We start from the raw sequence: 25,492 nt of genomic DNA, 5'->3' as shown, positions 1-25,492 counted from the left end.
TGTCCTGACTGGAGGATCTCATCCAGCTGTTTCTTGAAAGAAACCACAGTATAGGCTTCTGCAACATGGCTGGGCAGCTTGTTCCACACTCCCACCACTCTTTGTGTAAAGACGGGCCTCCTGTTCTCGTTTGTAACTGCTCTTCCAGAAAGTTTTCTCCCGTGTCCTCTGGTTGGCGTCTCACTGTTAGAAGTGTCCAGGGTGTGAAAGTGCCAATTCAAGAGTCTTTTTCGAGGGGCCGAAGAGCAGGTCAGCGGGGTGGCGTGGAGCATAGCGCCTCTGCTCTTCAGCTCGCGGGTCCTGGGTTCGACTCCACGCGGGGGTGTTCGCAGACGATGTGGCGTCCTGATGGGCTCCCCCTGCAGGCCAGTCCAGAGCCAGGCTGGGTTCACTGGAGCGGCATGACTGCATGCTGGCATTCTCACGCCAGCTGGAAGGCAGTTCCTGCTCACGCTGGCTCTTGGACTGGTGTCCTGTGCCACAGCCAGAGGAGACTACATCATTAAACCCTCCGTTTCCAGAAATAAACTGTGTGAATCAGCCCGCCTGTGTGGGTGATGTCTCAATGTGCAGCAAAAGCACCAGAGCAACCACCAGACTCTGGGGTGGGAGCTGGAGGGAGGCAGGACTGACAGGCAGCCTAACCAATCACAGGGCACACTGTACCCCTGTAAATACAGGAAGTAAACAGTGGGGTTATGGGAAATGTAGTTCACCTGTGAGCACTAACCCTGCAAGTCCTATAGACAAGTACCAGTCAGTTCTCTGGTTCAAGCCTCTTTATTGATATGTCTATATTATACTCTGCTGTGTGTGTCTGTACTATACTGTCCTGTGTTTCAGCACTGTGTCTTTCTTTACTGTCTATACAAACTGCCCCATGTGAGTCCTTCCTATACTGCCCTGTGCTTCATTACTGTCTATACTATACTGTATATGTTTATACTACTGTATATTGGCTATACCATACTGTCTATACTGTACCGTTTATATTATACTGCGCTGTGTGTGTCTATACTATATTACCTATGCTTCACTGAGCTGTGTGTGTGTTTATTATACTGTACCATGTGTCGGTACTCTCTGTATTTGTCTTAGCCTCCTATGCCTATGAGGATGTTGTGCTGTACTATGCGCCTATACTTTGACGTGTCGTATTCTCTCGTTGTATTTTGCAAGGTAACATTATCTTGATAGCTATATTGAGATAATGCACAGAGAACACACAGACACTCTTTATGACCACTTTCTCTTTCCGTCCTCCTGGCTGTGACGTTATGTTGACAGACTTCGCTAGCCAATCGGCGCCTGCGATCCCGCTTGACAGCCAATCATCGGCCGCGCCCTGCATTTAAACTCCCGATAAAGGCTCGCGAGGGGGCGTGTTTTCCCGCTAACGGGCGGATAGCACTCCTGAGCTGCCCAATCGCAGGGCGCTGGAATTCTTTTTTTATTTTTTTCACGTCAACCAATCGCATCCCCCAAAGACGCGCTTTGCCACGATCTGATTGGTCAGCAAAGGGACTGGAGAGGAGGCTCGCAGTTAAATTCCAGATTAGAAACTGCTGAGAGCTCCCGCTGATTGGTTCGCTCAGTGACCCCGTTTTTGTGACCGACGCCAACTTCTGACCAATGTAAACGCCTTCTCTCCTTAATCCGGGCGCCCATTGGCCGGCTGCCGTCTTCTGACCCCACGTGGGGAGCGGCTCAACTTTTTGGCAGGTCTGCCCAATCACATTCGGCCATTTCCTTTCAGGATTGGCGTCTGTGACGGCCAATCGACGCCTAGCCGGCTGCCCTTTTTCGGTCTCCTATTGGCCCGAGAAGGGGGAGGAGGTGGGTCTTCCTAGGAAGCCAGTGGTGTGTGTGTGTTTTGTGACGAGTTGAAAATGGCGGAGAGGTAGAGAGAGCACACTAACTTTATCGCTTAATAACGCCAAAAATAATACCTAATACCCGCAAAATACACCAGTAGGGTGTGAAAGTGTGCAGGTGGACTCGTAGCGCTGCCCGGGAGGTTCCTGCCGCGGCTGCAGGGCGGACGCGGACCTCCAGTTCGCCGAGCTGAAGGGCGCAAAGTTGGTCGGAATCGCTGCCGAGGAAATTTAAACTTGGACTCCGTGTCCGCCGAGCCCTTCGCTCGTAGCGGCTGCCAGAGCCGACAGCCGCCCGGAGACCGGCTGCCGACACCGGGAAGCGGGAGAGCGGCGCTCCGGCACCGAGCAGGAGAGGGGAGCCGCTCTCTCCCTGTCCCTTTTCGGGAGGAGGAGATCCGTGGGGCTCCGTCAGGCAGAAGTCAAGTCTGTTTTCCCGACATTTAAATCTTCGTGCGGATGTTAGTTCGTTTTCTCTGCTGTGCCTGATCGCGGCTTGGCCCCCTCTCTCTTTCCCGGGGTCTGTCCGCTGTGATAAAGCTGCCCTCGGTTTCCCGAAGCCACAGAACCGTTTGAAAATAATTCGAAAAGCGACGTTGTTTCTCTCGGACGTGTTTTTGTTCGTTTGTTTTTGGTGCTGTACTGGATGGTCGGGAATTAAGTGGAAACACAAAACAAAACCGCATCAATAAGTGAAGAGGGGAATAAGGAAGCAAAGAGGTGATTAACTCCTCAAACTGAACCCCTGCAAAAGCCGCATCCCGAGAGTGAGCCGGCATGGACGAGTCCAGACCGAGGTACAGCAAGCGCCTGGTAAGTCACAGCACGCCCCGGGAGCGCCCCTCTCTGGGCTGGGAGTCTTGGGGTACCTGCTGCCTTGAACCTCCATGAGCGCCCCTCTCTGGGCTGGGAGTCTTGGGGTACCTGCTGCCTTGAACCTCCATGAGCGCCCCTCTCTGGGCTGGGAGTCTTGGGGTACCAACTGTCTTGAACCTCCAATAGCGCACCTCTCTTGGCTGGGAGTCTTGGGGTACCTGCTGCCTTGAGCCTCCAAGAGTGCCCCTCTCGGTGCTGGGAGTCTTGGGGTACCTGCTGCCTTGAGCCTCCAAGAGTGCCCCTCTCTGCGCTGGGAGTCATGGGGTACCTGCTGCCTTGAGCCTCCAAGAGCCCCGCTCTCTGGGCTGGGAGTCTTGGGGTACCAGCTGCTTTGAACCTCCAAGAGCGCCGCTCTCTGGGCTGGGAGTCTTGGGGTACCAGCTGCTTTGAACCCCCAGGAGCACCAATCTTTCCTCTTCAGTGCAGTTTTTGATGTTTTTTCCACAGACATTGGGTCCTGCTTGGTGTTTATGTAAGCGGTGCAGTTTCTAACCCAGGGGTCCCCACATGTGCTGCACTCTGTAATTGTCAGTATTACCATCAGGGCTTCTTCCTGTCAACAGCAGGGGCACCTATTCTGCAGGGAGGTGCAGTTGTTGATAATTTCATCATAGTAGAAGGAGCAGAGTTTGTCAGTTGTGCAGGTCTGATGGTAACACGAACATCAGTACTGCTCTGGGGTGCGTGTTACCTGGCTGCAGGAAACGGCTGGGTTACATCAGGAGCCTGTGCAGGTGTGCTGTGTGGTGTGGAGGGACGGCGGGGGATGGGGGTGCTGTCTGGTGTGGGGGGATGGTGTGCCGCAGGGGTGCTGTCCGTTGTGGGGCTGCAGGTATAGTGGCTGTTCAGTCAGGCAGAGGATATCAGTGTGTCTTCTCACCACAGGCTGAGAGGCAGTTTGTTCAGGAGTTCATGGCTGGGCTGCATGGAAAGGGTCTCTTTTGAAAGTGAATTGCAGAAAGAGGTGACTCAAATTTGCCAGACTGCAGTGTAGACCGGACCAGAGCAGCACTGACGGGACACGAGCTACAGGAGCGTTTGGTCAGTGTGACTGGACCGGAGCAGCACTGACAGGACACGAGCTACAGGAGCGTTTGGTCAGTGTGACTGGACCGGAGCAGCACTGACGGGACACGAGCTACAGGAGCGTTTGGTCAGTGTAGACTGGACCGGAGCAGCACTGACGGGACACGAGCTACAGGAGCGTGTGGTCAGTGTAGACTGGACCGGAGCAGCACTGACGGGACACGAGCTACAGTAGCGTGTGGTCAGTGTGACTGGACCAGAGCAGCACTGACGGGACACGAGCTACAGTAGCGTGTGGTCAGTGTGACTGGACCAGAGCAGCACTGACAGGACACGAGCTACAGGAGCGTGTGGTCAGTGTAGACTGGACCGGAGCAGCACTGACAGGACACGAGCTACAGGAGCGTGTGGTCAGTGTGACTGGACCGGAGCAGCACTGACAGTACACGAGCTTCAGGAGCGTGTGGTCAGTGTGACTGGACCGGAGCAGCACTGACAGGACACGAGCTTCAGGAGCGTGTGGTCAGTGTGACTGGACCGGAGCAGCACTGACAGGACACGAGCTTCAGGAGCGTGTGGTCAGTGTGACTGGACCGGAGCAGCACTGACAGGACACGAGCTACAGGAGCGTGTGGTCAGTGTGACTGGACCGGAGCAGCACTGACAGGACACGAGCTACAGGAGCGTGTGGTCAGTGTAGACTGGACCGGAGCAGCACTGACGGGACACGAGCTACAGGAGCGTGTGGTCAGTGTAGACTGGACCGGAGCAGCACTGACGGGACACGAGCTACAGGAGCGTGTAGTCAGTGTAGACTGGACCGGAGCAGCACTGACGGGACACGAGCTACAGGAGCGTGTGGTCAGTGTGACTGGGCCGGAGCAGCATTGACGGGACACGAGCTACAGGAGCGTGTGGTCAGTGTGACTGGGCCGGAGCAGCACTGACGGGACACGAGCTACAGGAGCGTGTGGTCAGTGTGACTGGGCCGGAGCAGCACTGACGGGACACGAGCTACAGGAGCGTGTGGTCAGTGTGACTGGACCGGAGCAGCACTGACGGGACACGAGCTACAGGAGCGTGTGGTCAGTGTAGACTGGACCGGAGCAGCACTGACGGGACACGAGCTACAGGAGCGTGTGGTCAGTGTGACTGGACCGGAGCAGCACTGACGGGACACGAGCTACAGGAGGGTGTGGTCGATGTAGACTGGGTACCGTTTCCTGTCCCACCCTGGTTCTGAAGGAATCTGGAGGTGCTGTAGGTTGCGCTCTTCTGCTTGAGTACTAGTGTGACACCAGGAATGAATGGAGGACGGACTCGGGTCAGCAGATGGACTCTCCTGCTGCCTGTGGGTTCCCCCCCCCCCGTCCCAGCGAGGTGTTTATGCAGCTTGGCCATGTGCTTGGGTCAGCGCTACTGCAGGTAGCAGGGCACCCCTGGACTGAGAGAGAGAAGGAGGATGGGGGGGGAGGGGGTACCCCTGAACTGAGAGAGCAGGATGTGGGTGGGGGTTGGAGTTGGGATCAAGGGGCTGGCAATGGAGGGATTATCCCTTTTTAATCTGTTGTACCCCGCTGGGGAGATAAACAGTCATCCGTCCCTCTTCCCCATCCCCCTCTTCCGGCTCGCAGCACAAGACAGAGGCAGCCGGAGAGAGGCAGGGAAATGCCTTCTCTCCCCGAGTGGACTAGCACCTCCTCGGAACAGGTCCGGATTGTCTTCAAACCCGTAAGGATGGGGCTCCCCGTGCAGCCTGGTCGGGGAGAGTCTGGTCACCTGTGGGAGTCTGGGCCTATTCAGAGCCATCCTGTGTGCTGAAGCTGGCGAAGCCCTGGGAGTATTACAGCATCTCCGAGTGGTCGCTTTGTGCCAGCCGCCCAGTAAATTATACCCGCTCTGTCTTCTGCATGCGTCTGTGGGAACCCAAATGAGTGTGTGATTTCATTCGGATCTAGGTTTTGTGCCAGTGTTGCCCATGGAGATTTGGTGCCGATGATGGGCGGGATGTGGTAATTGGTAATTCAACGTTTTTAACAATTCTCTTCCAAGCGTTCCGGCACGCGGAGGCGTTACCAAGACGACGGGATTTCAGATGACGAGATAGAAGGCAAGAGGACCTTTGACCTGGAAGACAAGCTCATGAGCGACAGATACAATGCCAACCTGGTCAAGCACATGGAGGGCAAAGGTCAGTGTGCGCGGCTCTCGGGAAGCACTCGGACAGGCGGCGGGGATAGGCTTGCCCGGGGCCAGGGCAGTGTGTCACAGGGGGCCAGGGCGATCAGTTCGGGAAGACAGACGGGTGGAGAAAGCGACAGGGCTGGTCAAGCTAGAGAGCAGCAGTGTGCTCAGTGCTCTCACCCCTCTCTTCCCTCTCTCTCTGCCAGACTTCACCTTTGAGTACATCCAGAGGGAGGGGCTGCGGGATCCCATCATCTTCGAGAAGCCGGACGGGCTGGGAATCAAGTACGCCCTCCCACTTGCCCCATCCCGTCTCTGCCGCCCTCGCTCGCCTCTCCCACTGCATCTGGCTTCCTGTCCACCCCTTCCTCTGCCTCTCTGCCACCTTCTTCCCCTGTCGGCCCTCCTTCCTCTTTCTCTCTTCCTGTCAGCAGCAGCGAGTCTGTGCTCATCTCCTTTCCTTCTGCTGTCAGCGTGCTGCCTAGTGCTGCATTTACCGCAGTGACCAGGCGCTGTGCTGTAACACCTGCTCTCTCCCTCTCTCTGTCAGGATGCCTGATCCGGATTTCAGTGTGAATGACGTCAAAATGTTTGTTGGTAAGACGCTCTAGTTCTTCAGATCTTTTCTTGAAACTTTGTCATCGTCAGCATGACAGTTGCAGTGTTAATGTCCTGGAGTGTCCAGTCAGTGTGTCTGGACTGTATTAACCCCTCTCTCTCAGTGCAGTGTTAATGTACTGTAGTGTCCAGTCAGGGTGTCTGGACTGTATTAACCCCTCTCTCTCAGTACAGTGTTAATGTCCTGTAGTGTCCAGTCAGTGTGTCTGGACTGTATTAACCCCTCTCTCTCAGTGCAGTGTTAATGTCCTGTAGTGTCCAGTCAGTGTGTCTGTACTGTATTAACCCCTCTCTCTCAGTGCAGTGTTAATGTCCTGTAGTGTCCAGTCAGTGTGTCTGGACTGTATTAACCCCTCCTTCTCAGCGCAGTGTTAATGTCCTGTAGTGTCCAGTCAGTGTGTCTGTACTGTATTAACCCCTCTCTCTCAGTGCAGTGTTAATGTCCTGTAGTGTCCAGTCAGTGTGTCTGTACTGTATTAACCCCTCTCTCTCAGTGCAGTGTTAATGTCCCGTAGTGTCCAGTCAGTGTGTCTGTACTGTATTAACCCCTCTCTCTCTCTCAGGCAGTAGGCGGATGGTAGATGTGATGGATGTGAACACACAGAAGGGTATAGAGATGTCCATGGCCCAGTGGCGAAGGTACTACGAGACACCGCCAAGCCAGAGGGAGAAGCTTTACAATGTCATCAGTCTAGAGTTCAGCCACACCAAGCTGGAGAACCTGGTCAAGAGGCCTGCCTCTGTGAGTCTCTGTGTCCTAATATTTGTGTGGTCGTGCTCTTTCAAACACCGACATGCAAAGTACCATCAATTCAGTGCCCACATTTGACAGTGTTACCCTCATTTATATTCCTGGAGGATGATCTTTGTTTTGCCTTTGTATGTTATCGCCCATAAACACACATGAAGACAGGTTTTCTGTGTTTATAATTCTCAATCTCAGTCAAAAGCCCTGGCAGTAAAGGTACAGCGTGTGGTTACCTCTCACTTGTATTGTGTGTTGTGCTCATATTGTCAGTGGCTAGGCCTGCATTAGTGCAGTGTTGTTCATGCCTGCTATGCTTAACAGTATACCATTAATACTGCTGGTCAGTGTCGTAGATGTAGTGTGCCAGTACCCCTGTGTAACATTATTTCACTGTTTGGTATAGTGTAGTGCTACCCCTGTGGAGCTGTACTTCAGTGTGGGCTATAGTGTAGTGGGGTGTAGTGTAGTGTTACCCCTGTGGAGCTGTACGTCAGTGTGGGCTATAGTGTAGTGGGGTGTAGTGTAGTGTTACCCCTGTGGAGCAATACTTCAGAGGGGGCTATAGTGTAGTGGGGTGTAGTGTAGTGTTATCCCTGTGGGGCAATACTTCAGTGTGGGCTATAGTGTAGTGGGGTGTAGTGTAGGGTTACCCCTGTGGGGCAATACTTCAGTGTGGGCTATAGTGTAGTGGGGTGTAGTGTAGTGTTACCCCTGTGGAGCTGTAAGTCAGTGTGGGCTATAGTGTAGTGGGGTGTAGTGTAGTGTTACCCCTGTGGAGCTGTACGTCAGTGTGGGCTATAGTGTAGTGGGGTGTAGTGTAGTGTTACCCCTGTGGAGCAATACTTCAGAGGGGGCTATAGTGTAGTGGGGTGGAGTGTAGTGTTACCCCTGTGGGGCAATACTTCAGTGTGGGCTATAGTGTAGTGGGGTGTAGTGTAGGGTTACCCCTGTGGGGCAATACTTCAGTGTGGGCTATAGTGTAGTGTAGTGTTACCCCTGTGGAGCAATACTTCAGAGGGGGCTATAGTGTAGTGGGTAATAGTGTAGTGTTACCCCTGTGGAGCAATACTTCAGAGGGGGCTATAGTGTAGTGGGGTGTAGTGTAGTGTTACCCCTGTGGAGCAATACTTCAGAGGGGGCTATAGTGTAGTGGGGTGTAGTGTAGTGTTACCCCTGTGGGGCAATACTTCAGTGTGGGCTATAGTGTAGTGGGGTGTAGTGTAGGGTTACCCCTGTGGGGCAATACTTCAGTGTGGGGTATAGTGTAGTGGGGTGTAGTGTAGGGTTACCCCTGTGGAGCAATACTTCAGAGGGGGCTATAGTGTAGTGGGGTGTAGTGTAGTGTTACCCCTGTGGAGCAATACTTCAGAGGGGGCTATAGTGTAGTGGGGTGTAGTGTAGTGTTACCCCTGTGGGGCAATACTTCAGAGGGGGCTATAGTGTAGTGGGGTGTAGTGTAGTGTTACCCCTGTGGGGCAGTACTTCAGAGGGGGCTACAGTGTAGGGGCTACACTATAGTGTAGTGTTACCCCTGTGGAGCAGTACTTCAGCGTGGGGTGCAGTGTAGTGCTACCCCTGTGTGGAAAGTTAATAGTGCTTGTCCCTGAGGCTGACTCTGCACTCATCGTCTCTTGTTAATTCTCTCTCCCCTCTTCAACCCCTCCAGGTTGATGTGATTGACTGGGTTGATAACATGTGGCCTCGCCATCTGAAGGAGAGACAGAGAGACTCCACTAATGCCATTATAGAGATGCAGTACCCCAAAGTACAGAAGTAAGTGTGTGCAGTTTGACCCTGTTTCTGTATACCACTTTTGCAGAACCTTCACTACCTGCAGTGGCTATACTGTTGCAACACTCCACTTTGGTAATACTCTTGTCATTCAGAAAACCACCATGATGACACCTATGGTCATATAGCACCTCTCAGTACATTAGTCAGAATTACGCTGGGTGTGTAGATCAAGTCAGAAAGAGGCAGTAGTGTTAAGGAGTGGTGAACGCTGTAGTGTCCAGTCAGTGTGTCTGTACTGTATTCACCCCTTTCTTGCTCACAGGTACTGTTTGATGAGTGTCCAGGGCTGTTACACTGATTTCCACATCGATTTCGGAGGCACCTCTGTCTGGTACCACATACTAAGGGGAGGAAAGGTAATTCAGCTGGTTTCCTGTCATTTTCAAATCCCTCTCTCTCAGTGCAGTGATAGTGGTTAATAAGATATAGACAATGATCGGACATGTCTTGTTTATATGTGCTTTGGTTTATTGACTAGCACCCATTTTGAACTTTGCTTGAGAAACTGACGCAGCACTAGTGATCTGCTCAAAGCATCTCTTTTGTAACTGTTTTTTTTTAGTGGAGCTCCAGAATTTTAAATTGGATTAACAAATAGCAGTTTAAAGGGGTACTGTTTGATATTAGGAATTAAAAGAACACAATTAATTAACAAATATTGCTTTAGCTCTTTGATACCAGCTCCTTGTACAAATCAAGCCTGTTGGCTTTCACTTACCGTCTACGAAGACATATTGCTCCACTTGTCTTGAACCCCAAGTTGCTATTCTTTAATAGAATTGAAAGGCCCTTTCTGCTGTGTTCAGGGACAATTACTGAGAGACCATCGGTGGTTCAGTAAATGAGCTTGCTCCACAGTTTGGACAAGGGGTTTGCAGGATTTCTGCCCGAATCGTTTTTTTTTTTTGCTTTGGGTTTTGTGTGGAGTTTGGAGGGGGGGGGGGGTTTGTGTCCTCGAGTTTTGGGCTTCACGCCCCTGTCAGAGTGGGTCTGTGACGTCATGAAGCCGGGGCACCGTGATTGGACAGAGGGAGAGAACCTCAGCAGCGAGCACTGTGCGCCAGACTGGTACAGTCACACCAGCGCCTCGGCCATAATCTCGGCCATCGATCCCCATGCTCCTGTCAGATTGGGCTGTGACATCAAGCGTGATTGGACAGAGGGAGAGAACTTCAGCAGCGAGCTGATGGCTGTGGCTGCAGCTGCCATGCAGGCTGAACCGATATATTTGGTGGGCTGAATATGGCCTGCGGGCCACGTACTTAATATGATCTAAAGTATTAACCCCCCCCTTTTGCCCCTTTAGGTGTTTTGGCTGATACCCCCCACTGCTCAGAATCTGGAGCTGTACGAGAACTGGGTCCTGTCCGGCAAACAAGGCGACATCTTCCTCGGGGACAAGGCCAGCGACTGCCAGAGGATCGAGCTGAAGCAGGGCTACACCTTCATGATCCCCTCGGGTAAGGGCAGCGCTGAGGTCAGACTCTGGAGGGTGCTGATCTTGAGTGTTCCCCTCAGGAAGTAGCTCTCCGCTTTGTGCCCACACCTGCTGCCAGAGGCTCACGGGGGAGACGGTAGGCTGGGGTCCCCTCCAACCTGACCAGAGCCTCGCCCGGTGCTCAGCAGTGCCCTTCTGTTTCTTCTCTTGGTGGGACTGTCCGGATCCCGAGCGACAGGAGACCTCAGTGGAGATGGTTGCGGGCGGACCTCCGTGGCCCGGGCGGTGCTTGCCTGAGCCTGTCAACTGCTTATTTAATAATTGCTTACACTTATATAGCGCTTTTCTGGACACTCCACTCAAAGCGCTTTACAGGTAATGGGGATCCCCTCCACCACCACCAATGTGCAGCCCCACCTGGATGATGCGACGGCAGCCATAGTGCGCCAGAACGCTCCCCACACACCAGCTATCAGTGGGGAGGAGAGCAGAGTAATGTAGCCAATTCACAGAGGGGGGATTATTAGAAGGCCATGATTGGTAAGGGCCAGCAGCCATATCACCCTGCAACTCACAACTGGCAATCCACTGAGCCTGGTCAGTACCTGGATGGGAGACCTCCTGGGAAAAACTAAGGTTGCTGCTGGAAGAGGTGTTAGTGGGGCCAGCAGGGGGCGCTCACCCTGTAGTCCATGTGGGTCCTAATGCCCCAGTATAGTGACGGGGACACTATACTGTAAACAGGCTTTTAGGAACATGACTGCGTTCCTGAACCGGTGGCACGTCACCACGAGTGTGCCGGGCGCTCGTTAGCCAGGGTTTCTTCGGCTTCAGAAGAAACGCGGCTGCTGCTGCTGCAGAGCCGCCGTTGGAGAAGCGCGACTCGCGGCCCTCGTTCTCCCGGCGCGGCACCGGACCTGCTGCTGCAGTTGGGGATCGTATATCTCGAGCATCTTTTTTTACAACACAGGGCGCCCGTGGCCGCATCATCTTCCCAAATAAGACTGGAAAAGAAATCCTCTCGGGGTCTGTAGCGCACGTGTTTCCATCCCATCATGCTTTGCGTCGGAAAAGGTCGCGATGGTAACCTAGGAGACCGCCTCTTCATTTTTTTTTCCCCCCCTGCGATTTTGGCAAGAAGACATCTAAACATTTGTTCAGCTTTTGCTAAAAAAAATAAAAAATTGCGTGAACTTCTGAACCAAGGACAGCTGCCCCGAGGGATGTTCGGGCTCCCCTGCAGCTTACAGCGCGACTGCTGCGTCTTGTGCGAGACTGCTGCTGGTACTTTCCCTTTCGAGTCTGACGCACAGACCCTGGGTCTTCGTGCCCTTTGAGCGAGGGAGCTGTAAAAACACACCTTTCTTACAGCAGGTGTGCTTTTTCTGCAGAGCTGTCCTGCCAGGTTCTTTGGCTCTTCCTCTGCTGTTTGGTTTGGACGCGAGTGTTGCTGTGCGGAGTCCCCAGTGGCTTTAGAAGAGCTCGTGATGTCCTCGGGCAGGTCTCTCGAGGGAGCGGCCGCAGAGGTGGTCAGCGTGGGGCTGTGGTCTCTGTCCAACATGCTCGGTGAAGGCTGCGATCAGCGGAATGAAAATCACGCTGCAGTAACAGGGGCGAGTGCACTCCCTGGTCCTGGGTGCATGTTAAAAAAAAAAAAGGCAATATTAAACTTCAGACGTTGCTCTGTCCAGCTTCTCTCTGGGTAACTGCGAGCTTGAATTATCTTCCTCCTGGCAATTGACCCTCAGAATTGCTCAGGCCTCTGGGAAATATTATGGCAGGCTTCTCCAGTGTCCTCCCTGAGCTGGGAAGTTTTAACGCCCCCCTCTCTCTCTCTGTGTTGCTTTGTTGCAGGCTGGATCCACGCCGTCTACACCCCAGTGGACACTCTGGTGTTTGGGGGGAACTTCCTGCACAGCTTCAACATTCCCATGCAGCTCCACATCTACAGCATTGAGGACAGGACCAGAGTGAGTCTCCACTCGGTCACACTGCTGTGGCTCTGCTTGTGCCATACGGCTTGAATGAAAGAGAATGGCCTGACTCTTCTGCCTGTGTCCATCTCGCTGTAGGTACCTACGAAGTTTCGCTACCCTTTCTACTATGAGATGTGCTGGTATGTGCTGGAGAGATACCTGTACAGCCTCACCAAGACCTCCTACCTCACTCCTGAGTTTCAGAGGCTGTCGCTAGGCATTGGTGAGTCTCTCAACAGTGTTAATGTCCTGTAGTGTCCAGTCAGTGTGTCTGGACTGTATTAACCCCTCTCTCTCAGTGCAGTGTTAATGTCCTGTAGTGTCCAGTCAGTGTATCTGGACTGTATTAACCCCTCTCTCTCAATGCAGTGTTAATGTACTGGAGTGCCCAGTCAGTGTATCTGGACTGTATTAACCCCTCTCTCTCTTGTTAAGGTTTGAAACCTGATCCTTCCTCCTCGACTGAGGCCAAACCCATTAATGGCCATGCCCTGAAAGAAGAGGACGACTCCCCTATTGCCTCCCCAGTTGGCCCTGATGGGAGAATTCACCTGACACCCTTTGAAATGGAGGGGCTATGGAACCTGTTGGGCAAGCTGGAGTCCCTTCCCTCCCACAAGAAGTGTGTGCCAGCTGGCATTCACAACGCCCCTGCTCTGCTGCATGACATCAAGGCTAGTACCTACACCTGTCTCTGTGTTATATGTAACCGTTATTGAAATGATAGTGTAGACTGACTGTCTTCTTTGTCATCGCAGGTCCTGCTGCAAGAACATGCTAATGATGACCCCAAACTAGCTTATAGTGGAGTTCCCATAGTACAGTGGCCAAAGAGAGTGAGTTACACATCTAATACTGATGCTGGAATCTGTGCTATCCAGTCAGTGTGTCTGGACTGTATTAACCCCTCTCTCTCAGTGCAGTGTTAATGTCCTGTAGTGTCCAGTCAGTGTGTCTGGACTGTATTAACCCCTCTCTCTCAGTGCAGTGTTAATGTACTGGAGTGTCCAGTCAGTGTGTCTGGACTGTATTAACCCCTGACATGCTCTCCATCATCAGTGTTCTCCGATGGGAATGAAAGAGGCCAAGTGTCAGTAGTAATCCTTAATCCTTATTTTCCCAGCCCTCCTGGTACCAGCCGTGCCCTCCTCCTCCACTGCCAGTGGGGCGTCCACGATTGTACCCCTCGTGTCCTGCGCCGTCCCGGCCGCCCCGCCCCGCCTCTGTGTCGGCTCTGCGCAGGCGCCGGGTGCGCTGCAAGCGCTGTGCCGCCTGTCTGCGCCAGGAGTGCGGCGTCTGCAACTTCTGCCGAGACATGAAGAAATTCGGGGGCCCCGGGCGTCTGAAACAGACCTGCGTGCTCCGCCAGTGTCTCGCTGTGAGTACAGAGAGGGGGCGCAGTGGGTGATGTGAAGGTCTGTGTGTGGAGCTGCCGCGTGTGTCTGCTCATGTGACATGTATGTGTTCGTTTCCGGCGCTGTCCAGCCCACTTCTGTGTCGCCGGGGTCGTGATGTCTAGTCCTCTGCTTTGGAGATGGACGGCAAAGCAGGCTCTCTTAGTAGTCTCAGCTGTACTATTTCCGAAAATGAATGCTGTCTGGAAACTGTTAATTGTGCTATAACAGCGCAACTATTATTTAATTACATTTCCTGACCCAGCCAGTTTTTGAGATTTTGGACAGTTGTTCTGACTGAATAACACCTGTGTGCGTTTCCACCTGTCAGTGCCAGAACGTACTGCTCGACGCTCTCCGTCAGCGGCGATCCCCGATGGGATGGAAAGAGGCCAGATGTCAATTTTGTGACTTTTGGGGGTAGTTGGTGATGGAGTGAGTGTGAGGGGACATCATCAGTGTTAAACACCCGGAAAGTCGCTTCTCGAGTTCCGCAACGCTCCGCTTGAGCAATTCTAACTTTGCACAACCAGAGGTCCATGAAAACGGTTTGCAGACTTTAAGGCCTAGCATACAGAAGTGAGAACTACTTACAGCTGCGTAGTGCCTTAACCCCTCTCCTTCGTCCTTCACCCCTTGGTCTTAACCCCTTAAATAAATTCAGCTAGTGATTGCAACAGCAGTTATTTAATCCTTGGGTAGTTTTACTGCAGAACACGGTGTTTTAGATTGGCACTGTGCTCCTCCTCTCACCCCAGTCTCCGTCAGCACACGGCACTGTTGATGGGTGCAGGGGTCGAGCGAAAAGGACTCTCAGAGCTGTTTCCAGACCCCCGAGTCGAGGGGGTCTTTCTCCAGAACTGCACGCTCTGCCCGAGGGCGAATGAGCCTCCCCACCCGTCTCTCTTCGGAAGCCGATTTAAAATCACGCGTCTTCCGGTCAGCGCTGCCCGACTCGCACCCAGAGGCGCCGCTGCCCTTCTGCCCTGGTGTTCTTTCTGCACGTGTACTGCTGATTAACTGACTCAAGATATCTCGACACGACAGGCACTTTTGTGTCACTACTGAGGTGGTGAAATGCCTGGAGTTTGTCTCCTGTGACACCGAGAATCCGCTTTTTCGACAAACTGAGCTGCAGGCCAGGTTTAGCACCCGGTGCTTGTTCGTGAGGGTTTGACATGCCTCTACTTTTCTGGGATAAGCAGTATTTTTAAAATAGACATCACTACCAGCAGACTTCTTGTCATTAATTTTTATAGAAGCATCATCTCCGATGACATTTTTTTGACAAATGAGGACCTGAATTATCTTGGGTTTCCATGTGTTTGATAATGTGAAAAACATTAGTGTTACAGGCGAAGTATAACACACACTCACACTGCACACATCAGACTGTGTGTGCCTGATGAGTGCAGTGTGAATATTCTACTTTCTCCCCACAAAGATTAATACTTACCACATGACTGTATTTGTAACGTTTGAAGCATATGTGGACTCTAAATCTCACACCTGGCCGTGTGTGTGTGTGTGTGTGTGTGCGCGTGTGTGTGTGCGTTGTTACTGTCTCAAACCTTGTGGGTGTGTGTGGATGCTGTTAATGTCTCTACATCTCTCTGTCTCTCAGCCTGGCCTGCCCCTGTCAGCAGTGTGTGAGGTGTGTGGGGAGGGCTCTCAGGACCCCAGTGAGACTCCAGTTTTCTCTCTCACCCTAATGGAGTGCACGGCCTGTGGGCAGATTGCACATCCCGACTGTATCAAGGTAACGGAAAGCTTTTTGCACACTCAATAGCTGCACACACAGTAACACTGTATCCTCTCACTGCACACAGGTATGATTGAGCCCTGACTGTGTACACTGCACACGCAGTAACACTGTATCCTGTCACTGCACACACATACAGATTGAGCTCCAGACTGCATTTACTGCACATGCAGTAACACGGTATCCTCTCACTGCAAACACATACAGATTGAGCTCCTGACTGCATACACTGCACACGCAGAAACACTGTATCCTCTGACTGCAAACACATACAGATTGAGCTCCTGACTGCATACACTGCACACGCAGTAACACTGTATCCTCTCATTGCACATGCAGTTGAAGTCACCATATCTGTGCATGTGTGTTCAATAACGATGTACTTGTGCCATAAAGTAGGGAACCAGATTTCTTTCCTTATTTTTCCACTTCAAATGTTGAACCTAAACGCTTGGGGAGTTGAAGTTATCACTGTGTCTGTGCTTAATTATTAGCACAGTGTTCATCAATCCTGCATTGCTACCCAGGAAAACATACTTTATGTTTTTACCTGAGATTTCATTGCAATCGTGATAAAGAAATAATCCCTGCACGGTGTTGAACACATCCAGAGGAGATTTGGACACAAGCCATCTTACAAAGGAGAAGAATTAAACATTAAACAAGCCATCTTATTGGCTCAGATACAGTTCTAGACTCTCACAACCTTTTATGTAAAAATCATTTTAATATGGCTAGTGTAGTCCTGTGATTCCATACTTCAATATTTATCTGTACATGCAAGCTTTCCTTCTACACTACTCCAACAACTCAACCTCCCTCTCTTCAGGTGTCAGGAGAGGGTGTGGTGAACAAGGACCTGCCAAGCTGCTGGGAGTGTCCCAAGTGTACTCTGGCCAAAGACACGCAGACTGAGGTAAGGCAGCTCCCTGGAACGCTCTCTCAGTGACTGTATCTGTACTGTATTAACCCCTCTCTCTCAGTGCAGTGTTCATGTACTGTAGTGTCCAGTCAGTGTGTCTGGACTGTATTAACCCCTCTCTCTCAGTGCAGTGTTCATGTACTGTAGTGTCCAGTCAGTGTGTCTGGACTGTATTAACCCCTCTCTCTCAGTGCAGTGTTAATGTCCTGTAGTGTCCAGTCAGGGTGTCTGGACTGTATTAACCCCTCTCTCTCAGTGCAGTGTTAATGTCCTGTCGTGTCCAGTCAGTGTGTCTGGACTGTATTAACCCCTCTCTCTCAGTGCAGTGTTAATGTCCTGTCGTGTCCAGTCAGTGTGTCTGGACTGTATTAACCCCTCTCTCTCAGTGCAGTGTTAATGTCCTGTCGTGTCCAGTCAGTGTGTCTGGACTGTATTAACCCCTCTCTCTCAGTGCAGTGTTAATGTCCTGTCGTGTCCAGTCAATGTGTCTGGACTGTATTAACCCCTCTCTCTCAGTGCAGTGTTAATGTCCTGTCGTGTCCAGTCAATGTGTCTGGACTGTATTAACCCCTCTCTCTCAGTGCAGTGTTAATGTCCTGTCGTGTCCAGTCAATGTGTCTGGACTGTATTAACCCCTCTCTCTCAGTGCAGTGTTAATGTCCTGTCGTGTCCAGTCAGTGTGTCTGTACTGTATTAACCCCTCTCTCTCAGTGCAGTGTTAATGTCCTGTCGTGTCCAGTCAGTGTGTCTGGACTGTATTAACCCCTCTCTCTCAGTGCAGTGTTAATGTCCTGTCGTGTCCAGTAGTTTGTCTGTACTGTGTTGACCCCTCTCTCTCAGTGCAGTGTTAATGTACTGTAGTGTCCAGTCAGTGTGTCTGGACTGTATTAACCCCTCTCTCTCAGTGCAGTGTTAATGTACTGTAGTGTCCAGTCAGTGTGTCTGGACTGTGTTGACCCCTCTCTCTCAGTGCAGTGTTAATGTACTGTAGTGTCCAGTCAGTGTGTCTGGACTGTATTAACCCCTCTCTCTCAGTGCAGTGTTCATGTCCTGTAGTGTCCAGTCAGTGTGTCTGGACTGTATTAACCCCTCTCTCTCAGTGCAGTGTTAATGTACTGTAGTGTCCAGTCAGTATGTCTGGACTGTATTAACCCCTCTCTCTCAGTGCAGTGTTCATGTCCTGTAGTGTCCAGTCAGTGTGTCTGGACTGTATTAACCCCTCTCTCTCAGTGCAGTGTTAATGTACTGTAGTGTCCAGTCAGTGTGTCTGGACTGTATTAACCCCTCTCTCTCAGTGCAGTGTTAATGTCCTGTAGTGTCCAGTCAGTGTGTCTGGACTGTGTTGACCCCTCTCTCTCACTCTCTCTCTCTCAGTCCTCAGTCAGTGATGAAGGGGATGAGGACAGTGTGGCGTCAGCAGGCTCTCTCTCTCCAGCGGCCCCCCCATCTGAGAAGCGCTCCCTGAGGGAGGGAGTGGGTGGTGGAGGGGGCGGGGAGGGGGATGAGGGAGGGGGGTATAGGTCCAGCAAACATGCTGGTAAACCCCCTCTCCCACTGTCAGCTCTGCCCTTGTCCCGGCGTCAACCATCCTCCTCCCTCAGCCAGCGTCCTCGCAGAATAGCGCCCCCTCCCTCCCACAGGCTGCTACTGCAGCAGCAACAGCAGCAACAGCGGAGGAGAGCCGGGGCTCTGGGGTTCAATCTGAGAAAGAGGGTACGTCACTGTCACCACTGGCACTGTAGCGCTGATGTGAATACAGCTGTGGAGGACGCACTGTGGAAGAAGTACAGCACTCTTACTCGTTACTACAGTCCACTTAATTATAATAGATTATCGCTTTTATGTGTAGCTGTTGCTTTTCTATTGCTCTTTTATAGCTGGATTGGGCTGTTCTGCTATCTGAATGACATCTGTTTTTTTTTCCCTAACAGATAAAAATGGAGCGTGACAAGATCTTAAACTCTGTGAGTATAGTAGAAAATTATTCAAATGCCTGTGATGGCCGAGAGTTCTCATTGCGTCATTGTGCCTTTGCTTGGTCCTTCCCAATTGCCAGGAGTAATGCAACTCATGCGGCATCTTCAGAGAATTAGACAGAGGGTCCTCCCTGCTCCCCATGGAACGCCCTTCCCGCTGAGCCGAGCCTGGTACCGAGGAGCTGGAAGGGTGTTTCCTGGGAGCTGGAAGGACTGCTTCCTCGTGCTCTCCTCTGTGTGTGCGTGAACTAGTTTGAAGTAGCAGAAGTCAGAAAAGCGTCTTAAGGGGGAACGAAGGCCGCTGCTGTGGTTGGTCGGCCTTTTTATAGCGCTGTGCTGGGGAAATCCGTCTCCTCCCCCTTGGACCAAGAGTGGTGCTGACAGAAATCTGGGTTGTTTTTTCGTCTTTCTCAGAAGATGGTGTCCAGTCTTTGCTGTAATCTAACCCCTCTCCTGTGCTCTCTCTCTCTCTCTCTCTCTCTCTCTCTCTCTCTCTCTCTCCAGAAGAGGAAGGCGTCCTCTTCCTTTTCCTCAGACTCCAGAGCCAAGCTCTTCCGGCAGCAGAGGCGCGGGGATGGCGAGACCGACGCCGCGTCCCCCGACGACGAGGACGACGAGTGCGAGTTTCCCGGGGCAGAGGTGGAGGACGGGCCGCAGACGCGCGCCGGCTGCTCCTCCACGTCCTCCTCCTCCCGCCTGCGCTCTTCCTCCCGGCTGTCCCCGGCGCTCGCCGCCTCCGACACCCGGCACAGGGGGACCGGCAGGCGGGGCACCTGGGGACGCCCTCCCAAATTGGGCCGACCCTCCTCTCTAGTCTCCCGGCGCAACAGCGGAAGAGGGGGTTTGAAAAGGGAGGGCGAGAGGCAGGAGGAGAGCCAGCGGGGGGCACGCTTCCGCCGCCGGCAGCAGTGCAAGGCCCGGCGGACAGACGACGGCCTCTCGGAGGGCGAGCGCGACCGCCTCGGGGGCGTCTCGTCGCACGGCAAGGAGAACAGGCCGCACAAGTCCAGCAGAGACCCTTCCGATGACGAAGACCGCGAGGAGGAAGAGATGGAAGGGGTGGAGGAGGACGACGAGGGGGAGGACGGAGAGGCCCACTCGGACTCGGAGCCCGACCCGCCCGTGCTGCTGGTGTCGGATCTGAGCGACGACCCCCTGCTGAACGGCTCCTACCTCACCGTCACTCTCCAGCGCCCCACACGCTCCAAAAGGGACCCTGGCTCCATCGTCCCCAAGCTGGAGGCCGTCTCCCCCAAAACAGGGACACAACTCAACCAGGGGTACATCCAAAGGAAGTCCCTCCACAGGCCAAAGTCGAGGGCTGGACTGATGGCGTCTGAAAATCCCGACCCCTACTCCGAAAGGAGGTCTTCATCGTCCCGCGCTTCCCGAAACTTTTCCAGTAACTCCCCCCTTGCTCAGCCATCCCTCTCCACACCCAGGCACTCGGAGCTTGGGGTGTCGGAGGCCCGAGTTGTGGTCTGCAGGCTGGACGGAGGGAGGGAGCGAGGGGACAGTCGCCCCGACTGCGTCGCTGGCTCCAGCCACCCCTCATTCAATCACCACGGTCACCAGCAGACTTCTTCCCAGCTCTCTCACACCCTCTCCGCGGCGCTCGCAGGATCGAGCATCGGGGGCTCCGCTTCCTCTTCCCCCCCTCCCACGCTCTCCTCAGCCTCGTCGTTCCTCATTGCGCAGGACGGGGGCAGCGAGCCGGGCTGTGAGAAGGAGGTGTGGGTGTCGGTGTTCCGCTACCTGACCCGGGCTGAGTTGTGCGTCTGCATGACTGTGTGCAAGAGCTGGTACAAATGGTGAGTCGCAGGCAAGGGGGGTGTAGGCAGAGGGTTGTTGGGAGCAACAGGGCGGGGCAGGTCTGGCTGGGACAGAGCATCACCGTGTAATGGGTGGAGCTTTGCAGTGTATGATTGGTGGGAGGTGGCTAGGTGGGTGGAGATTCAGTGTATAATGGGTGGAGCATGACTGGGTGGGTGAGGATTCTGTGTATAATGGGTGGGGCTTGACTGGGTGGGTGGAGATTCTGTGTATAATGGGTGGGGCTTGACTGGGTGGGTGGAGATTCTGTGTATAGTGGGTGGGGCTTGACTGGGTGGGTGGAGATTCAGTGTATAATGGGTGGGGCTTGACTGGGTGGGTGGAGATTCAGTGTATAATGGGTGGAGCTTTGCATTGCATGATGGGCGGGGTATGGCGTGGTGGCTCTACTGTGTATAATGGGCAGAGCGTGGCTGGGTGCGATTGGGCTAGGCTGGGCTGGCTGGATGCCTGTCCAGGTGATGGTGTTCGTTAATTCCTGTAGCTGGGTGGGGGATTGTAGTGCTTTGTGTTTCCTCCGGTTCTCTTTTGCCTGGTGTGTCTAGCACTCTTGGAGAGTGCGCAATGTGCTATTGACTTTACATCTGCCATATTGAGCCAGCTTGCTGTAGTACTGAAGGAGCAGCACTTTCACTGTGTTCTCTTGTGTCGTAATTGATTAAGAAAGAGTGAGGTGTGGGCTCGGTGTGTCATCTTGGGCTGTGGGCTTGGTGTGCTGACTTGCGCAGTTTCCCCACAAATACTGGGGAGAGAAAAGATTTTAGCTCTTTTATGTTTCTCTACACCTGGTGATCTAGTAGCTCTCAGGTATCTTATTTTCTTGTTTTTGGGATAAGGGTTGCCAAGGAGAGGAGGCAATTTGGCCTGTCCAGCCTGTTTGGGTGTTAGTAGCTATTTGATTTGAGGATCTTATCCAGTTGTTTCTTCTCTCAGCTTTAAGTCCTCTTCCCTGTAGTTTGCACTTGATGGAAAGGCTGCTGTGACTCCATTAAGAGCTGTAGTGCTGTGCCCTGACCCAGTGTTGTGCTGTTAATCCAGGACCTGTGACAAGCGCTTATGGACACGAATCGACTTGAGCCGCTGTCGGTCAGTCAGCCCCCAGGCTCTGTCCGGCATCATCAAGCGCCAGCCCATCATCCTGGACCTCAGCTGGACCAGCATTTCCAAAAAACAGCTTACCTGGCTCATCAACAGGCTTCCAGGTAACCTCGCCATCTCTGCCTCATCCATTCTGTTAGCCCTCTCTCTCAGTGCAGTGTTAATGTACTGTAGTGTCCAGTCAGTGTGTCTGGACTGTATTAACCCCTCTCTCTCAGTGCAGTGTTAATGTCCTGTAGTGTCCAGTCAGTGTGTCTGTACTGTATTAACCCCTCTCTCTCAGTGCAGTGTTAATGTCCTGGAGTGTCCAGTCAGTGTGTCTGTACTGTATTAACCCCTCTCTCTCAGTGCAGTGTTAATGTCCTGTAGTGTCCAGTCAGTGTGTCTGGACTGTATTAACCCCTCTCTCTCAGTGCAGTGTTAATGTCCTGTAGTGTCCAGTCAGTGTGTCTGTACTGTATTAACCCCTCTCTCTCAGTGCAGTGTTAATGTCCTGGAGTGTCCAGTCAGTGTGTCTGTACTGTATTAACCCCTCTCTCTCAGTGCAGTGTTAATGTCCTGTAGTGTCCAGTCAGTGTGTCTGTACTGTATTAACCCCTCTCTCTCAGTGCAGTGTTAATGTCCTGTAGTGTCCAGTCAGTGTGTCTGGACTGTATTAACCCCTCTCTCTCAGTGCAGTGTTAATGTACTGGAGTGTCCAGTCAGTGTGTCTGGACTGTATTAACCCCTCTCTCTCAGTGCAGTGTTAATGTCCTGTAGTGTCCAGTCAGTGTGTCTGGACTGTATTAACTTCCTTCTCTCTTTGCCAAGGGCTAAAGGATCTGATGCTGTCTGGCTGCTCATGGTCGTCAGTGTCAGCTCTTAGCACACCCAGCTGTCCCCTCCTCAGGACTCTGGACCTGCGCTGGGCTGAGGGGGTCAGAGATACTCAGATCAGGGACCTCATCATCCCCCCAGGTACTTTCACCCGGCAGCCGCCATCACTTTGATTCATCCAGCGTCAAGAGCTGCTCATGGCTCTAGGCCTCGGTAACAAGTAGCCCCAAGGGGCGCACAGGCACTGTGTTCAGCTCTTATTCTGTGAGCCAGTAGCTGCCTGTGAGCACATCGGGGATTTCGGGAGGTTCAGTGTCCAGGTGTGGTATTTAGGTTGCCTCCAGGTGGTGGTGTTTTGGACTTGAGTCCCGTATTTCTGTCACACACAGAGTTTGCCCTCTGCACGTCTGTGTGTGACTGAAGCAGGTACATCGGCAGCCTGGTTTTGTGGATTGATGCTGAACCTCCTCGTGCAGGGCAATCAGAGCATATGACAATCGTTCACCAAAACCGCAGAGAATCGGGACGTTCTGGCATGAAAGTATTTGGTTTCTGTGGTAAAGACAAACCTAGTCTTCAGCTTATGACCTCTTGTGAAGCTCACACTCTCACACTCTCACACTCTCTCACACACACAGTAATATACTCGCACCCTCTCACACTCTAGCATGTCTGCTATACCACGATAGCTGGTTTGGAAAACTGTTTTACAAAATCATGTTCTAGAAACCATTAGTTCAATGGAGATTAAGGGGTTAGGGGGTTGAGCTTAAGATTCACAATAACAAAGGTTTTTTTTTCTATAGTAATTGGTCATATTAGTTTGAATACATTACGTCTTCCTAATGTGTTTTTGTAATTGCAAAATTAAATGGGGGAAAAAGTAAGGGTTAGTGTGCATCAGTATTTCTATCACTAAGGATGAGAAATTCTGCAGTGGAGGAGGGTGAGAACATCTTTTAACAATACAAACCACTATCATTTTTTTACTTCCCCTAAGAACATTGGATAAATGTATAAATAAAATGTGTTCGGCACTCCCCACAAGCAGACGTGATGGAGGTTTGAGAGGAGTAGTGTGAACTATACCATGCTTCTCTCGTATGGCTGTATGACAGCAGCTCAGCGCAGATGCGCTGTGATGTGTCTGCAGGCTGGACAGAGGCTGACGCCAGCGCGCAAGAGAACCGCCAGCATCCCATGAGTCTGTCGCTGAGTCGAGGCTGCTGCACAGCAGTTTTTGCTCCGCTAGTCCCAGTATACTCAAGTCACGTTACAGCCAGCATGCAAAACGCATTCCCCAATAAATCGGAGTTGCTCAATTCATGTTATGGGAACCTGCGTTATAATAGAAATTACTGTATTCACGTCCATAGCTACACGTCCATACTCGCGTGCACTGTTACGCACCTACACAGTGTACTTTTTTTTTATTTTGTATTGTTTTTGTTGTTTTCGCTGTCTTCTACATAATGTTGTGCTCTCTCATTGTCTTGTTTTCTCTTACTTATCCTGTCCATTAAGTGGAGCTGGAGACATGGTTTATATTACAACTTGAACCCATGGAAATCGGTCCTATTTGGTCTCGGGTCTCAGCTGTTGCTGCATGCTCAGACGTTCTCTAACCTGTTTCTCTGCATGGCAGTGTTTTCTTTTGCTGGATGGAGTTAAGCTCTTCAAACCTATGCCTTATCCCTGTGTTTGCAGGCTGTGACAATCACAGTAAGCTAAGGAACATGGTGTCTTTCCGGCTATCTGGTCTAGAAGTGAGCGATGCCACGCTGAGGCTCATTATTAGACACATGCCCCTGTTGTCCCGGCTGGATCTGTCACACTGTCGCCTCATCACTGACCAGTCCGTCAATCTGCTGACCGCTGTGGGGTCTTCTACCAGGAACACCCTCACTGAGATCAACCTGGGAGGTGGGCTGAATGTTTGTCACTCTGTCAGCTTGTTCTTCTGTCCTTGTTGCCTAGCCTTGTTGTTCTGTACGTCTGTTACATGTCTCTCAGTGCAGTGTTAATGTACTGGAGTGTCCAATGTGTCTGGACTGTATGAACCCCTCTCTCTCAGTGCTGTGTTAATGTCCTGTAGTGTCCAGTCAGTGTGTCTGGACTGTATTAACCCCTCTCTCTCAGTGCAGTGTTAATGTACTGGAGTGTCCAATGTGTCTGGACTGTATGAACCCCTCTCTCTCAGTGCTGTGTTAATGTCCTGTAGTGTCCATTCAGTGTGTCTGGACTGTATTAACCCCTCTCTCTCAGTGCAGTGTTAATGTACTGGAGTGTCCAGTCAGTGTGTCTGGACTGTATTAACCCCTCTCTCTCAGTGCAGTGTTAATGTACTGGAGTGTCCAGTCAGTGTGTCTGGACTGTATTAACCCCTCTCTTTCTTTCTCTTTTTCAGGCTGTAACAAGCTCACGGATGACTGTCTGGTCTTCTTGAAGCGGGTGTCTTGTCTATCTCTTCTGGATCTGCGGGGTTGTAAGGGAATCAGCCGAAGAGCCTGCGAGGCCTTTATCTCCGAACTGTCTGTCAACGCACTGTACTGTCTTTCTGAGGACAAGCTTATACAGAGGATCTCATAGAGAGAGACTATGCTGTACGGACAAAGAGAACTATCAGAGGATAAACTAATACAAAGGCTTGTTTTGTGTGAGAGAGACTGGTGTGCCGAGGGGAAGAGTGTGTTGTACAAGGTGATGCTGAGGGTGTCGGAGCGAGGGAGAGACTGCCCTGCACAGGGGGGAATGACTACTGTGAAAGAGACTACTGTCGGTGCGAGGACAAGCTGATACAGGGTGTTAGATTGGCAGAGGGGGTGTCATACAGTCCCAGACAGACTGTGGAGGGGTTAGGAAAATTAGTGAGGGTGGGGTGCTGGTGTTTTACAGACCGCTCAGAAATGCACAACCTCTCGATCAGTTCCAATATTAAGAGGAAGTGAGCTAATTGTGTTCTAGTTAGACGCGTTGTAAAAAAAACAAATCCAGGAAACTCCACAGGGGGAGAAGCGAGTCTGTACACGTGCTACCCAAGACATCTCTTTGTCCGAGTCAGTCCTCTGGGAGCTGTGAAGAACAGGCCACTACATGGGAGATCACGGAGGCCGTGGTGCCCACACAGCCCCTTGGGCCTCGCCTTCGCTGCCTCCAC

The 25,492-nt window shown here is 52.2% G+C and overlaps 1 protein-coding gene across 2 annotated transcripts; it reads left to right on the top strand.

Moving 5' to 3' along the window:
- Nucleotides 1–1,849: 1,849 nt before the first annotated feature.
- On the top strand, nt 1,850–24,981 carry kdm2ab (lysine (K)-specific demethylase 2Ab). Of its 2 annotated transcripts, XM_069191361.1 has the most exons (22): nt 1,850–2,687; nt 5,829–5,967; nt 6,167–6,245; nt 6,511–6,557; nt 7,142–7,320; nt 8,993–9,099; nt 9,383–9,476; nt 10,427–10,580; nt 12,413–12,528; nt 12,631–12,757; nt 12,970–13,208; nt 13,293–13,370; nt 13,658–13,912; nt 15,553–15,687; nt 16,520–16,606; nt 17,987–18,325; nt 18,544–18,576; nt 19,093–20,399; nt 21,460–21,623; nt 22,330–22,476; nt 24,043–24,258; nt 24,743–24,981. In XM_069191361.1, exons 1-22 carry the CDS (start codon nt 2,652–2,654, stop codon nt 24,922–24,924), a joined length of 4,260 nt encoding a protein of 1,419 aa, XP_069047462.1. In that variant the 5' UTR covers nt 1,850–2,651; the 3' UTR covers nt 24,925–24,981. The 2 variants fall into 2 exon arrangements, with proteins under 2 accessions (XP_069047462.1, XP_069047463.1); XM_069191362.1 differs by lacking the exons at nt 1,850–2,687; nt 5,829–5,967 and having other exon boundaries at nt 6,201–6,245; nt 7,146–7,320.
- The last annotated feature ends 511 nt before the right edge of the window (nt 24,982–25,492 follow it).

Source organism: Lepisosteus oculatus, chromosome 6 (genome assembly GCF_040954835.1).
Source record: "Lepisosteus oculatus isolate fLepOcu1 chromosome 6, fLepOcu1.hap2, whole genome shotgun sequence".
Classification (NCBI taxonomy): Eukaryota; Metazoa; Chordata; class Actinopteri; order Semionotiformes; family Lepisosteidae; genus Lepisosteus; species Lepisosteus oculatus.
This window is presented reverse-complemented; position numbering and strand designations above follow the sequence as displayed.

Bases quoted from the DNA above. Each gene is read 5' to 3' on its own strand.
- kdm2ab (XM_069191361.1), top strand. From the start codon at position 2,652: ATGGACGAGTCCAGACCGAGGTACAGCAAGCGCCTG. The intron at 5,968-6,166 runs GTCAGTGTGCGC...TCTCTCTGCCAG, and splicing joins CAAGCACATGGAGGGCAAAG to ACTTCACCTTTGAGTACATC. The intron at 16,607-17,986 runs GTAAGGCAGCTC...TCTCTCTCTCAG, and splicing joins CCAAAGACACGCAGACTGAG to TCCTCAGTCAGTGATGAAGG.